The sequence below is a fragment of the Cetorhinus maximus genome, chromosome 18 (assembly GCF_964194155.1).
Source record: "Cetorhinus maximus chromosome 18, sCetMax3.hap1.1, whole genome shotgun sequence".
NCBI classification, from domain to species: domain Eukaryota; kingdom Metazoa; phylum Chordata; class Chondrichthyes; order Lamniformes; family Cetorhinidae; genus Cetorhinus; species Cetorhinus maximus.
The window spans coordinates 64,707,211-64,723,892 of NC_135896.1; the positions used below are offsets into that span (position 1 = coordinate 64,707,211).

Sequence of the window (16,682 nt, forward strand, 5' to 3'; positions counted from 1 at the left end):
CTGACCACCCTTTGGGTGAAAAATTCTTTTCCTCATGGCCCCTCTAATCCTTCTACCAATCACCTTAAATCTATGCCCCCGGTAATTGACCCCTCAGCTAGGCGAAACAAGTCTTTCCTCTCTATTCTAGGCTCCTCATAATTTTGTACACCTCAATTAGGTCATCCCTTAGCCTCCTCTGTTCTAACGAAAACAACCCTAGCCTATTCAATCTCTCCTGATAGCTGCAATTTTCAAGCCCTGGCAGCATTCTTGTAAATTTTCTCTGTAATCTCTCCAGAGCAATTATGCCCTTCCTGTAATGTGACCAGAACTGTACACAAAATTCCAGCTGGCCTAACCAGTGTATTTTTTACAGTTCCATCATTACATCCCTGCTTTTGTATTCAATACCTAACCCAATAAAGAACAGCATTCCATATGCTTTCTTGACCGTGTTGTCCACCTGTCCTGCCACCTTCAAAGACCTGTGGACCTGCACTCCAAGGTCTCTCATTTCCTCAACCCCTCTCTGTATCTTCCCGTTTATCGAGTATTCCCTTGCCTTGTTTTCCCTCCCCAAATGCGTTATCTCATACTGTTCTGGATTGAATTCTATTTGCTACTTTTCTGCCCACTAAACCAAACAATCAATATCATTCTGGAGTCGACAGATATCCTCTTCACAATCAACCATACGGCCAATTTTTGTCATCTGCAAATTTCCCAATCATACCTCCCACATCGAAGTCTAAATCATTAACATAAACAACAAACAGCAAGGGTCCCAACACTGAGCCCTGTGGAACACCACTGAAAACCGTTTTTCATTTGCAAAAACATCCATCGATCATTACCCTTTATTCCCTGTCACTGAGATTTTGGATCCAATCTGCCACTTTCCCCTGTAACCCATGAGATCTCACTTTCCTTACCAGTCTGCCATGTCGGACCTTGTCAAATGTCTCACTAAAATCCAAGTAGACAACATCCACTGCACTACCCTCATCAATCCTCCTTGTTACTTCAAAAAAATTCTTTAATGTTAGTAAGACACGATCTCCCCCTATCAAAAACATGCTGTCTATCCCTGATCAATCCATGCCTTTTTAAGTAACAGTTTATCCTATGTCTCAAAGTTGTTTCCAATAATTTGCCCATCACCGAAATCAGACTGACCGTACTATAATTTTCTGCCCTGTCCCTCGCACCCTTTTTAAATAATCGTACAATGTTTGCAGACCTCCAGTCCTCTGGGATCTTACCTCTATCTAGTGAGGATTGGAAAATGACCCTCAGAGCACCTGCTATTTCCTCGCTGGCTTCGTTCAATAGCTTAGGATATAATCCATCTGTCCCTGGTGAATTTATCCACCTTCACGGATGCCAATCCCTCCAGAACTCTTCCCCCACTATGCTTATTGCATCTAATATTTCACACTCATCCTCTTTAACTGGAATGCCTGCATCACCCCTCTCCTTAGTGAAGACAGAGACAAAGTACTCATTGAGAACCCTGCCCACATCATCTGCATCAACCCACAAGTTACCAGGTACATCTCTGATAGGTCCTACCTTTTCCTTAGTTATTCTCTTGCTCTAAATTCTTAATGTATTGATAAAAACATATTAGAATTTTCTTTGATTTTACCTGCCAGTATTTTTTCGTACCCTCTTTGCTTTCCTAATTCCCATTTTTACTTCCTCTGTACTTTCTATACTCCTCTCGGCTTTCTACAGTATGAAGTATTTTATGACTCTCTCAAGCTTTCTTTTTCTGCTTTATCTTGGCCTGTATGCTTCTGGATAACCAGGGGGCTCTAGATTTGGCAGTACCACCCTTTTTCTTTGTGGGGACATGTCTACACTGTGCCCGTAGAATCTCACTTTTGAATGCCTCCCACTGATTTGAAATCGTTTTTCCTTCTGATAGCTGTATCCAGTCCACTCTCGCCAACTCACCTCTCAGCTTTGTAAAATCTGTCTTCCTCAATTTAGAACTTTTACTCCCGTTCTATTTTTGTCCTTTTCCACAATGATGCTAAATCTAACTATATTATGGTCACTCTCCAAAATGGTCCCCCACTGCTGCTACTTCCACTTACCCAGCTTAATTTTCTAATTCACTCCCCCTCGTTGGACTTGTTACATGCTGGCTAAAAATGTCTCTTGAATACAGTTCAAGAACTTTGCGCCCTCTGTGCTCTTCACACTGCCTCTATCCCAGAATCAGAGTGCAGAAGAGGCCCTTCGGCCCATCGAGTCTGCGCCGACATGTGAGAAACACCTGACCTACCTACCTAATTCCATTTATCAGCACTTGGCCCATAGCCTTGAATGTTATGACATGCCAAGTGCTCATCCAGGTACTTTTTAAAGGATGTGAGGCAACCCGTCTCCACCACCCTCCCAGGCAGCGCATTCCAGACCATCACCACCCTCTGGATGAAAAGGTTTTTCCTCCCATCCCCCCGAAACCCCCTGCCCCTCACCTTAAACTTATGTCCCCTAGTGACTGACCCTTCAGCTAAGGGGAACAGCTGCTCCCTATCCACCCTGTTCATGCCCCTCATAATCTTGTACACCTCGATCAGGTCGCCCCTCAGTCTTCTCTGCTCCAACGAAAACAAACCAAGTCTATCCAACCTCTCTTCATAACTTAAATGTTTCATCCCAGGCAACATCCTGGAGCATCTCCTCTGCACCCCTCCAGTGCAATCACATCCTTCCTATAATGTGGCGACCAGAACTGCATACAGTACTCCAGCTGTGGCCTCACCAAGGTTCTATACAGCTCCAACATGACATCCCTACTTTTGTAATCTATGCCTCGATTGATAAAGGCAAGTGTCCCATATGCCTTTTTCACCACTCCACTAACATGCCCCTCCACCTTCAGAGATCTATGGGCACACACGCCAAGGTCCCTTTGTTCCTCAGAACTTCCTAGTGTCCTGCCGTTCATTGAATACTTCCTTGTCAAATTACTCCTTCCAAATTGTATCACCTCACACTTTTCAGGGTTAAATTCCATCTGCCGCTTATCTGCCCATTTGACCATCCCGTCTATATCTTCCTGTAGCCCAAGACACTCAACCTCACTGTTAACCACCCGGCCAATCTTTGTGTCATCCGCAAACTTACTAATCCTACCCTCTACATAGTCATCTATGTCGTTTATATAAGTGACAAATAATAGGGGACCCAGCACAGATCCCTGTGGTACGCCACTGGACACTGGCTTCCAGTCACTAAAGCATCCTTCTGTCATCACCCTCTATCTCCTACAACTAAGCCAATTTTGAATCCACCTTATCAAATTACCCTGTATCCCATGTGCCTTTGCCTTCTTTATAAGTCTCTGATGTGGGACATTGTCAAAGGCTTTGCTGAAATCCATATAAACTACATCAACTGCACGCACTACCCTCATCTACCCAGCTGGACACCTCCTCAAAAAATTCAATCAAATTTGTTAGGCATGACCTCCCTCTGACAAAGCCATGCTGACTATCCCTGATCAAACCTTGCCTCTCCAAGTGGAGAAAGATTCTCTCCTTAAGAATTTTCTCCAATAGTTTCCCTATCACTGACGTGAGACTCACTGGCCTGTAGTTCCCTGGCTTTCTTAAATAGCCAAACCACATTAGCTGTTTTCCAGTCCTCTTGCACCTCCCCCGTGGCCAGAGAGGAATTAAAAATTTGGGTCAGAGCCCCTGTGAGCTCCTCCCTTGCCTCCTTCAGCAGCCTGCGACATAAATCATCCGGACCTGGAGAATTGTCCACTTTTAAGCCTGCCAACACCTCCAATACCTTGTCACTCCATATATCAATTTGCTTAAGAACCCCGCAGTCTCTCTCGCCGAGTTTGATACCTCCATCCTCATTCTCTTGGGTGAAGACGGATGTGAAGTATATCGTTCAACACTCTAGCGATGTCCTCTGGCTCCACCCATAGATTGCCCCCTTGGTCCCTAATGGGCCCTACTCTTTCCCTGGTTATTCTCTTCCCATTGATATACTTATAGAATATCTTGGGATTTTCCCTACTTTTATCAATTGATATTAGTGTAGTCCCTAAATATGATGAAATCTCTAAAGATTACTCCCCTATTGTTTTTGTACTCAGAAATCTGTCCACATATTTGGTCTTCAGACTCCCGCTATTTGGGGGTCTATAGTACACTCCTAGCAATGTGTCTACCACTTTTTTTATTTGAGTTCGATCTATGTGGCCTCATTTGATGCTTCATTTTGTATATCATCCTTCCTCATAGCTGTAATTGTTTCTTTAACCAATAATGCCACACCCCCACCTTTTTTATTCCTCTCCTTATCCTGCCTGAAAACTCTATAGCATGGGATGCGGAGCTGCCACTTTTGTCCCTCCTTAAGCCAAGTTTCCATTATAGCGATGATAGCACGCTGCCATGTGTCTATCTGTGCCCTCAGCTCATCAACTTTATTTTACTATGCTCCTTGCATTTACATATGCACCTTTTAACACTGCCAAATTCCTGTGCTATACACTTTTTAACCTGTGTTGCTTCTGTCTTTCAGAGTCACTCACTACTTTTCCATCTCCCCTTCCCTGCTCTGAATTTGCCCTCTGGTTCCATCCGCCTGCCAATCTCTAGCATAAACCCTCAACGGCACTAGCAAATTTCCCTGCAAGGATATTTGTCCCAGTCCTGTTCAGGTGTAGACTGTCCAGCTTGTACAGGTCCCACCTTCCCCAGAAGCAGTTCCATTGCCTCAGAAATCTGATGCCCTCCCTCCTACACCAGCTTTCCAGCCACATGTTTATTCACTCTCAATTCTCCTATTTCCCTTGCACGTGGGACTGGGAGTATCCGGAGATTACTGCTTTAAAGGTCCTGCATTTCAATCTCTTTGCTAGTTCCCTAAAGTTGCCTTTCAGGACCTCATCCCCTTTCCTGCTTAAGTCATTGGTACCGATGTGGACCACGACCTCTGGCTGATCACCCTCCCCCAGAAGAATGTCCTGCAGCTGCTCCGTGACATCCTTGACCCAGGCACCAGGGAGGCAACATACCATCCTGGAGTCACATCTATGGCCACAGAAACACCTGTCTGTTCCCCTAACTAACGAATCCCCTATTACTACTATTCTTCCCCTCTTCTTTCTCTCCTCCTGTACAGCAGAGTTGCCTGTGGTGCTACAAACTTGGCACTGACTGCACTCTTCCAAGGAACCAACGCCTTCACTGGTATCAAAAAAAAACGAAAAGTGGTGAGCGGGACCCTGGGTACTCCTGCACTACCTGCCTAATTTTCTTGGACTGCCTCGCGGTCACCCATCCCCTTTCTGCCTCCAGGCTCCTAAGTTGCAGTGTGACTACCTCTCTGAACATGCTATCCCCAAAGAGCTCAGCCTCACGGATGTGCCGTCGTGACTCCAGCTACTCTGGAGCTCTGAAACCCAGACATAAGGTTCTTCAGCTGGTGACACTTCCTGCACACATGATCGTCAAGGACACTGGTCATGTCCATAACTTCCCACATACTGCAAGACATGCATTCCCCACGACCGAGCTGTCTTGCCATGGCTTTAATTTACCTCCCTTGCATTCCCTTTATTTCACTTTGGTTTACTTATGCAACTTTATTTTACCTGGCCTTGACTTAACTTTATTTCCCTAATACTTGTGTTTCTTTCTTAAATGTAAGTAGCCCCTTTTACGAATACAGGAATACTGAAGCAGGACAAAAAGGTCAGAGTAGAAGCAACATGGAGAATTGAAATGACAGGCAACTGGAAGCTTAGGGTCACTCTTGAAGACTGAACTGTGATGCTGTAGAGGAGGGTGCATCGTGAGCAGCGAATACTGTATACTAATTTTCTTTTATTCAGTCGTAGGATGTGGGTGTCACTGGCTAGGCCAGCATTTAATGCCCACCTCTAATATTGCCCTTGAGAATGTGGTGGCGAGCTGCAGCCTTGAACTGCTGCAGTCTCTGGTGTAGGCACGTCCATAGACCTGTCAGGGAATGAGTTCCAGGATTTTGACCCAGCAACATTGAAGGAACGGCGATATATTTCCAAGTCAGGATGGTGAGTGGCTTGGTGGGGAACTTCCAGGTGGTGGTGGTGTTCCCATCTGCCTGCTGCCCTTGTCCTTTTAGAGGGCGGTGGTTTTGGGTTTGGAAGGTACTGCCTAAGGAGGCTTTGTGAGTTCCTGCAGTGCATCTTGTAGATGGTACACACTGCTGCCACTGTGCATCGGCGGTGGAGGGAGTGAATGTTTGTGGATGCGGTGCCAATCAGGTGGGCTGCTTTGTCCTGGATGGTGTCAAGCTGCTTGAGTGTTGTTGTTGCTGCAGTCATCCAGGCAAGTGGAAAGTATTCCATCAGATCCCTGATTTGAGTTGTGGTTGGTGGACAGGCTTTGGGAAGTCAGGAGGTCAGTTACTCGCAACAGGATTCCTAGCCTCTGACCTCCTCTTGTAGCCACAGTCTTTGTATGACTAGCCCAGTTCAGTTTCTGGTCAATGGTAACCCTCAGGATGTTGATAGTGGGGGATTCAGCGATGGTAATGCCATTGAATGTCAAGAGGTGATGGTTAGATTCCCTCTTGTTGGAGATGGCCGTTGCCCGGCACTTGTGTGGCGCAAATGTTACTTGCCACTTGTCAGCCCAAACCTGGATATTGTCCAGGTCTTGCTGCATTTGGTCATGGACTGCTTCAGTATCTGAGGAATCGTGAATGGTGCTGAACATTGTGCAATCAATCATCAGTGAACATCGCCACTTCTGACCTTGATGGAAGGAAGATGAAGCAACTGAAAATGGTTGGGCCTAGGACACTACCCTAAGGAACTCCTGTACTGATGTCTTGGAACTGAGATGATTGACCTCCAACAACCGTATCCATCTTCCTTTGTGATAGTTATGAGTCCAGCAAGTACAGAGTTATTCTCCTGATTCCCATTGACTCCAGTTTTGCTGGAGCTCCTTGATGTCACGTCGGTCAGATGCTGCCTTGATGTCAAGGGCAGTCATTCTCACCTCACCTTGGGAGTTCAACTCGTTTTTTTGTCCATGTTTGAATCAAGGCTGTAATGAGGACAGGAGCTGAGTGCCCCTGGAAGAACCCAAACTGAGCATCGGTGAGCAGGTTATTGCTAGGTAAGTGCCACGTAACAGCACTGTTGGTGACCCCTTCCATTACTGATGATCGAGAGTAGACTGATGGGGCAGTAACTGGCTGGGTTGGATTTGTCCTGCGTACCCTTTGTGTACAAGGTACACAAAGCTTGGCTCGGGGTGTGGCAAGTTCTGGAGCTCAAGTCTTCAGTACTATTGCTGGAATATTGTCAGGGCCCATAATCCTTGCAGTATACAGTGCCTTTAGCTGTTTCCTAATATCACATGGAGTGAATCGCATTGGCTCAAGATTGGCATCTGTGGTGCTGGTGACCCTCCGGAGGAGGCCGCGATGGATCGTCCACTCGGCACTTCTGTCTTAAGATTCTTGCAAATGCTTCAGCCTTATCTTTTGCACTAATATGCAGGGCTCCCCCATCATTGAGGATGGGGATATTTGTGGAGCCTTCTCCACCATTGAGTTGTTTTATAGTCCACTGCCATTTACGACTGGATGTGGCAGGACTGCAGATCTGATCCGTTGGTTGTGGGCTCACTAAGCTCTGTCTATCACTTGCTGCTTATGGTGTTTAGCACGCAAGTAGTCCTGTGATAAAAGCAAAATACTGCAGATACTGGAAATCTGAAACAAAACAGAAAATACTGGAAAAACTCAGCAGGTCTAACAGTATCTGTAGAGAGAAAAAAAAGTTAATGTTTCGAGTCCGTATGGCGGCTCTTCAGAGCCTGTGATGTAGCTTCACCAGGTTGACACCCCATTTTTAGGTATGCCTGGTGCTGCTCCTGGTATACCCCCCTGTGCTGTTCCTTGAGCCAGGGTGACCTCTAGCTTGGCGGTAATGTAGAGTTGGGGATATGTCAGGCCATGAGGTTACAGATTGTGGTTGAGTACAATTCTGCTGCTGCTGCTGGCTCACAGTGCCTCATGGTAGCCAAGTCTTGAATTGCTAGGTCTGTTTGAAACCTATCCCATTTAGCATGGTAGTAGTGCCACACAACACACTGGACAGTATCCTCAATGTGAAGATGGGACTTCATCCCCATGAGGACCGTGTGGTAGTCACTACTACCGATACTGTCAAGGACAGATGCATGCGCGGCAGGCAGGTTGGTGAGGATGAGGCCCTGCTGGTGGGACAGGACATACCCGGTGATGATGATATCTGGGGCATTGGAAGGTGTGATTCCTGTGTCAGGCCATTGCTTGAGCCTGTGACACAGCTCTCCAAATTTCTAGCCCCCAAATGTTAGTAAGGAGGACTTTGCAGGGTCGACTAGGCTGTTTGTCGTTGTTGTTTCCAATGCCTAGGTCGATGCTAGGTGGTCTGTCTGGTTCCATTCCTTTTTTGTGACTTTATAGTGGTTTGATACAATTCAGTGGCTTGCTAGGCCATTTCAGAGGGCACTTAAGAGTCAACCACATTGCTGTGGATCTGGAGTCACATGTGGGCCAGACCAGGTAAAGATAGCAGATTTCCTTCCCTAAAGGACATTAGTGAACCAGATGGGTTTTTACGACAATTGGCAATGGTGGTCATCATCAGACATTTAATTCCAGATTTTCATTGAATTTAAAATTTCACCATTCAAACCCGGGTCCCCAGAACATTACCCTGGGTCTCTGGATTCCTAGTCCAGTGATGATCCCACTACGCCACCGCCTCCCCTGAACTATAAATGAAATTGAAAAGTACAAGTAAATCGCTATTCTACTTGGAATGTTTGGGGTTCTGGACAGTGGGAAGGGAGGAAGATAAGGCTGAATCTTTGATTATATTCAAGGCTGAAAAACAGATTTTTGAGCGATATGTGAGTTGAGGGTTAGGAGGAACAAGCAAGACTGAGGATTTGAGGCCAAGCTCCAATCAACCAGGGCCCTATTTAATGGCAGTGTAGGCTCGACTGATCCTGTGGCCTACTCCTCCTACTTCTTAGGTTTTTATAACACAAAGGATGCTTTTTTGGGTTGAGGCAGTGGTATATGTCTGGAACAATACACCAGGAATAGTAAAATATTTATGGTGGGACGATGAAGGAATTTTTGTTTTATTTATAAATATAATTTTTTCTTTTGAAGTGAAGAGGACATAACTCAGGAAGAGTTCGATACCAGCACAGAGAGCCAAGAGTCTGCACACAAGGATAGAGGGCATGAAACAGCCACAGAAGACGAGGAAGAATTGGGATCAAGTATAAGGAGTCAAAAAGGTAGAACATCAAGTTGCTATTTTTTGTTGTTCGTTCATGAAATGTGGACGTTGCTGGCTCGGCCAGCATTTATCGCCCATCTCTAATTGCCCTTGTTCAGAGGGCATTTAAGAGGGCAATCACATTTCTGTGGGCCTGGAGTCACATGTCGGCCAGACCAAAGAAGGATGGCAGATTTCCTTCCCTAAAGGACAATTAGTGAACCAAATGGGTTATTATGACAATTGGCATATTTTTTCATGGTCATTGTCAGACCTTTAATTTCAGATTTTTATCGAATTCCAATTTCACCATCAGCCGTGATAGGATTCGAACCCAGGTCCCCAGAACGTTCCCCTGGGTCTCTGGAATACTCGTCAAGTGGCAATACCACTATGTCACCGCCATGATATGACCAGGAAAAGATGCATACATTTAAATTCCAAAATTTTTAAAATAAAAGTTGGTTTACTGCATCATTGTATATTCTAATTGGTAAATCTGTTTGTACTTTTTGATGAAACTGAATAAGTACTTGAAAGGAAACTAATACAAGGAAAAGGTATTCATATGAATGGAACTGTAATTAAGGAGAGAATACTAAAGATGGGAATTGTACCAAATGGCCATCTCCTGTGCTGTAATGTTTCAATCAATATTCTGTGATACTGTACTTTGAGTATTAGAATTTGTTTTTTTTACATGTGCATATATGTATATAGGAAAGAATAATCAAGTTGGGTTTAAAAGTGCCCGGAATCGTGAGGAAACTGAAGCAGTTGCGGTAGACAGAAAAGTAATCTTAACTCCAGAGGAAGAGGAAGCTTTGAAACATGAGCAGCAAAAAAAGGAAAAAGAGCTTGGAGGGAAAATTCAAAATGCTATATCCTGCACCAATATTCTTCCTTTGGGGCGAGACCGTATGTACCGTAGGTATTGGGTGTTAAATTCTGTACCTGGCTTGTTTGTGGAGGAAGACTATGAAGGTTTGATGGAGGACATGTTGCAGCCTTGTCCTATAAAAACTCTAGTTGAGAACTTGGCGTCTCAGGGAAATAAAGTTTCTGATAAAGCACAAGGTAATGAATCCTCAGGGAATGGAGCTTCAGGGAAGATGGACCTAAAGCAGCACGAGCCACATAGCAAAAATGTTTCTCAGGCCCGAAACTTTTCAGTTTCTCCTTTACAATCATCACAGCCATCTACCTCAAAACAGGACCAAATTCTTGACACAAGTTATACAGCGGAGTTGCACAGGCCAGTCAACAAGCCAAATCGATGGTGCTTTTACTCATCACCAGAACAATTAAATCAACTGATTGAAGCACTTAACTCAAGGGGAAATAGAGAGAACTCTTTGAAAGAAACTCTTCTCCAGGAGAAAAGCCGACTAAATGAGTTCCTTACTAACTTTCCTGTGGAAAGATTCAACATTCCAGGTAAGGTCTTAACAATCTTAGCAGTTACTTATCCTCAACATTTTCACATGAACATCAGAATACTATTAATAACTTTAGCAGCATTGAAATAAAAGGTAGAACAAGTGGGAAAAAGGTAATCCATAATTAGATATTATCTGTCATTCTGTAATATCATTTTTGGGTAAAGTTTTGTTTTGATTAAAGGAATAAATTCTGTTGTGGCTGCAGCATTTCAGTTGCCCACAGGCTAATGAAGTTTTCATGTTACGGACAGTCACAATTTGATTTAGTTTATTATGGTTTTGTTCTCTCGCTACGTTTAATGGGCTATTCATATAATAGTGAAACATGAATTTATGAAATGGTCAACTTTCTGCTTAGAATGTTCAGATTTCAATAGCTCTCCTCTGATATTGGAAAAAAAAAGTGCCATATTTATTTTTGTAATTAACCATTTTTACTTTTGCTAACTCATCAGAATAACAGCTAAAAGTTCCATTTGATGTTTTACATAGTAATGTGCCCTAACTCAAACAATTTAACATGAAATTGGATTATCCTCCTGATCAATAGTACCATTGGCGCTGAGTGCTGGTGACTAGTTTGAGTGATTTTGGCTGACTTATGTACAGTCATATCCGAGTAATTGAAATAAATGTGCTCTACCAAGTTTGTGTTAGCTGGCTTAATGGCTAGTTTATTATTTTATACTTTACGTTTGATCCTGGACCTGGACTTTATGCAGATGTAAAACTACATTTGCATTGTTCAGAATGTGAAAATAAGTCAGAGAATTTGTATCCTGGTACCATACAATGGTTGATTTCGGAATGACGGGGGGGGAATCTCATTTTTGTTCAAGAAGCAATATTAGCTGAGATTGGGTGAAAATGAAGTGTCAGGAAGTATCAGTGGTGCAAGAAGGAATGGAATGGCTTGTGAAGTGCTGAGGGAGAATACAAATGAAGCCCATACGATACTGATTTCCAGATAAACCTCCAGTGGAGAGCAAGAATGTTCGAAGTACTTTAAAAGGTGCTCACAGCGCACATGACACTTCGGTATTATCTGCTGAGAAGCAACTTGAACTGCGATTGAAGGATCTGTTGCTGGACATTGAAGATCGAACCTGGCAAGGAACTCTAGGGGGAATAAAAGTATGTATTGCTATATGAAAATAGAAATATATTGCAGGATTTGGAAGTCTGTATTTTTGATTTTTATAATGCACACTTTCAGTATGTGTAACTTCTTTAACACTTTTGTCAGGTTTCCCATCAAATTTTCTTTTATGCTTGTATGTGCAGGCTACTATTACTTTGAATCCTTAACACACTATTTCCTTTCCTCACTTACCATTATTTTATGTTAATGGAAGTTGAATAAAACCATTTACAGGATAGTATGATTTGTGGGTGCATCTTACCTGGTTGAGTTCTCAGTTGAATATTCAGGAAACTACTGATGTTGAGAGGATAGGATAATTTGGGTATGTAATAAAGACAAGATTGTTTTGGAGTACAGGCATCCCCATTTGAAGCCCGTTCTAATATTGCATTTTCTTTTTTTAACATAGTTGGTAAATTAAGGACGTTCCCTGAATAGCACTGCTTCCATTTTAATTTTAGCCCGGTTACTGAGCATACTCGTCTTTTTTGAAGTTCATGATAAAAGCCAGGGATTGGGAGCGGAAAGCAGTGAAGCAATGGTTTGTTTTCAAATTCTCCCGCTTTCTGCCTCTCAGGGTTGGGGGAGGGAAGCAGTGAGCGGGAGAGTTGGCAAGTGGGGGGAGCAAGAACCAGCAAATAGGAATCAAGTAGTTAACAGTTCATAAGTAGTTAAGAGTTAATAAAGTGGATTTTGGGGCGAGTTAGTTTCAAGGCAGTCAGTAGGTTTTTAATGTAAAAATTAGTTCAGGAATGTAACCCATCCTTATTACATGGTTTCTTATGGGAAAGTGATTTTCATTTTGCAAGCTGTATTTTAGGAATACATTAGGAGTCCTAAACACGAGAGAGCTGTAATTGTGGAGAAAATTTTCAAATGGGATGGACAAAAATTGTGAAGAACTTTTGTGTGAGGTGCCTGGGGAAGAGGTCTGGATGAAGTAATGGACAACACACTTTAAGAGAAAAGATGGAGTTTAAATTTGAGTGAGATCAGGAATAAAAAGATGGCTGTCAAGTTTTCCAAAAATAGCAACTTGCTAGTCAGTGCAGGGAAAGCAGCTGCATTGGGGGTTTAAATAATATGTGGAGCTGCAAATGAGAGGGTGTTTGCAAAGCTAGCCAGAATATGTGACAAAGAGCTTGCAATTAAAACAAAGCACTGCCAGATGTTTGCATGGGAATTTCAATCCAGCAAAAAGTGCCTTTTTTTAAAAAAAAGTAAACTTTACCATAAGTAGCACAAACTGGTTTTCCTTTGTACTTTTCAAAAGGTGGGGCTTGCAGTGAAAGCAGCTGGCAATGCCATTTGATCATTCATGGGCTGGAGAGGTGAATGTATGTATGGATAGTTCAGCTTTCTTTTTATTAGGCATAAGTCGGTGTGATAAAATTGATAGCAATTGTGATAAGAAGTATATGCAAAGGTACAAATTTTACAATTACATACATGCTTCCTCAATCTTGTTCTTGGTGTGTGATTTAATTTTCAAGTATGGAATTGTCTATCAAAGGACTAAGTTGTAACCTTTACAGTGCAACAAATTAGTTCATTAGTTTTAAACAGAATGCCTAACAAACTTTTCTATGAGCAGGTGATGGAGCGGTATGCTTGGAGAGAAGCGCTGGAAACTCGACAGTATGAATGGTTGAGTGAAGCAACTCCTACACAAAATGGTATTCGATTATTGGAGAATGATTTTAAGGAAAATGGAACTATTAAAATTGAGGGAGAAGAAGCAAAAGTACTTGAAGGCATGAACAATAGATATAACTCTAAAGACAGGTATTACTAATATGTTTTATTTTCTATGATTTAAGTCAAAATATGGCCATTGAAATTCTGTCTAAATATTTATGTGCTTATAGCTAGATGAAACCAAACATTGGAGAATTGCTTTGTATTTTTTTGTCAGGTAGGGACAATCTGCGTTCTCTATGTTTCAAACATAGATTTGCAGAAACCAATTTAGTGTTAGTGGCCCAAGCAAATCTCATGACCATTAGTAATCCCTGCACATCCAGTCCAACATTATCTGCAGCAACACAATATATCAGGAAGCAGGCCTTTACCGCTTTATCTATGCCTGGAAGGCACCTGGAGTTTATGGCATTGGCTATTAGCACGGGTAAAATTTTAACGTTTAGCATAAGGCCAAAGGTTTGAGTTTGACTTCTGATTTCCGTAGGATGTGGTGTGATGCAAAAAAAAAGGAATGAAAAGGGATATGGTAGTCCGTTGCTTTTCTGCACTGAATTGATATTTGTTGTTCTTGGGCAGATGTTCTAATGCTGCAAATTTGCCAGCACTTAAAAACTTCAATGGATGTACAATTCTCTTGACTGATCCAATGATAACTTTACAAGAGACTTTAAAAAAATCTTGAGGACCACATTGTTAACAGAATACATAGACTTTTCCATAGTTATTTACATTGAAATTTTGGAGGATTTGCGGGGGGCTTCCATTGTATAAAATATACTGTCTGACTTTCCTGAAACCTGGAGCTATAGATTAACAGGAGCGCCAAAGTGTGTTTTATTTTGTCATTCATCTATTGGTCCTGTCATTACTTACAGGATATGTGAAATATTTCCATTTCAAGCCTCCTCAGCAAAGAAGTTCACAATACTCATTAATGCTTGTTGCTTTTAGAGATGTTTCCTCAGTAGACATGTATCATAATACAGTTATTCTGGTTTCGACAGATCTGTTGCTTCATGTTCTCAAAACATATACATTGAGCTGTGTTGTGAATATAGGAAAATTCTTAACTGAGGATCTTTTGTTTCAGTTTCTAATGCATTCATCTTAAACTGACTAAACTTTATTACAAAAAGTTATTCATGTGCCAATCAAGTTTACATAAATTGTGGATGCATACCAAGGATTTGATAATTACTGCAAAAATGTCAAGCTATAACATTGAGATATATTACTAAACTGACATGATACTCATGAGATCGCTTGTGGCAGTGTGACACTGACAAATATTGTCTTTGGTTTATGATTCAGACCTTTGGAACTCAAGACCGAAACAAAAAGTTCTGTATCTACCAGTACTAGTACTCCACAACATGTAAACTCTGTGGTGCGTTATCTGGCTATTGCTTTGCTTCAGTTGGAACAGGGAATTGAGCGCAAATTTCTGAAGCCTCCTTTGGGTTGGTATTTTTGTTTTAAAAATTCAATGAGTAATTTGTAACTCAATCTCCAATTTGCTTAAGTCACTGATTTTAAAAATGGAATCCCATATTATAATGAGTTAACAGGAGAATTTCATGGGATTCCCAAGGCCTCATCTGAGTGATTTTTGTACTTAATTTTTTATATCGCTGTATATTAATAAAACATGTTCTCTGAAGGTTAACACTGTATTCCTTTACATACTGTCTTTTGAAAGATAGGTTGGGAACCCCAAAGTTTTTTGGCATTTGCAGGAGTTCACAAGAAATATATGCAGGAACAGGCACACCAGTTTGGAAGCTAGTGGCTTAAAGTTTATATTTAGAAAATTAATAAATAAACTCATGTATGGTTAATGTTTCAACTGGTTCTCCCAAAGGGATAAAAATCAACTTTGGTGTGAAACTAATGTTGTAGGTAACTAATACTATGCATATTCACTGCTACTAGTTTAGATAATTGCTGAAAAAGTGAACTTTTTGAAGGGGCAGTGTTACCAGTTCAAGCATTTTTGTTTTTTTCCTCTGACCTTTTTTTAAAACTCTTTTTAAAACTTTTTATGCTTGCTTTGCCTGAAGTATTAATTGCAGCTGATCATTTTCCAGTGGGTGGTGATCTAAAACCATCACTATAAAGGATGCTTAAGTTGTAGTGCCCAAGTGGTACTATGCAGAACTGTAGCATTCTTTTTTTAGTCCAAATTAACATGTTGGAACTTTGAGCGTACGAGTTGTTGCATTGAAAAGTCCAATGAAATTTTGGAAACTTGCCCAACCTCAAGAATTTTTTTGCATCAGAAAGATATAAAAGTTTAATATTGCTATGCAGTCTTCCACCACGTCTTTCCTCCTGATTTTAGAACTGAAGTCTTTATCCCTACTCTGTTTTAAACATTTAAAATTGTGTTTTTACCCCTTCCTTTCCTCCTGAATATGATGGTTCATATTTATGTGTTCCTATGATTTTTGTCCTGTAGGCATTCTGAACATGAGTGTTGCCTAACTGTTATGGAAGCGAGAGAAGGCCAACAGAGTTGGCAACTTGTTCTAGAGATCCACTATTCTCTAAGACAGAAACCACCTGATGACTAGCCTAGATCTGGCTTTGCACAGCTTAAAATTGTGCATTCCCACTGATTTAATTGCAAGAAACTGTTAACTCGAATGCAATTTGTTACTTTATCTATTTCTGAGAAGTTTAATCAGACCATCTCAAAGTCCATGCTTCTCTAGATTGTACAGTCCCAGCTCTTTTAGATTACCTTGATCGGGATGCTTTAAGTTGAAAATTAATTTCGTGGCCGCCTTCTGCATCCTTTATAAGACCCCTATCATCCACCATATGAGGAAACCAAAACTGGGCACAGTATTGTAACTGAGGCCTTACCAAGGTCTGTAACAAATAAAGTGGCATACATTGTCTTGACAGTTGCCCTAATAAGTGCATCAATGCCCTACTAGCTGTAGTTTCATGGCATTGCTCATGGACCTTTCGAGTTCGAGATGCTTGAAAGCCTTGGTGTAATTGGCATCAAATTTGGCTGCAATGCCTCCACTGATTAAATAACCTTCGAACTCACTCTCATATGTGCAATGTAAACAATTGGGCAAGG

The 16,682-nt window shown here is 41.9% G+C and overlaps 1 protein-coding gene across 1 annotated transcript in view; it reads left to right on the forward strand.

Annotated features, from left to right (window-relative positions):
- Positions 1-16,682, forward strand: part of baz1a (bromodomain adjacent to zinc finger domain, 1A) — a 104,854-nt gene that overhangs the window by 58,966 nt on the left and 29,206 nt on the right. The window contains exons 17-21 of the mRNA XM_078562816.1: positions 9,187-9,317; positions 10,019-10,735; positions 11,708-11,874; positions 13,479-13,669; positions 14,900-15,048. Coding sequence (XP_078418942.1) covers positions 9,187-9,317; positions 10,019-10,735; positions 11,708-11,874; positions 13,479-13,669; positions 14,900-15,048 — 1,355 coding nt within the window. The remainder of the gene's footprint in view (positions 1-9,186; positions 9,318-10,018; positions 10,736-11,707; positions 11,875-13,478; positions 13,670-14,899; positions 15,049-16,682) is intronic.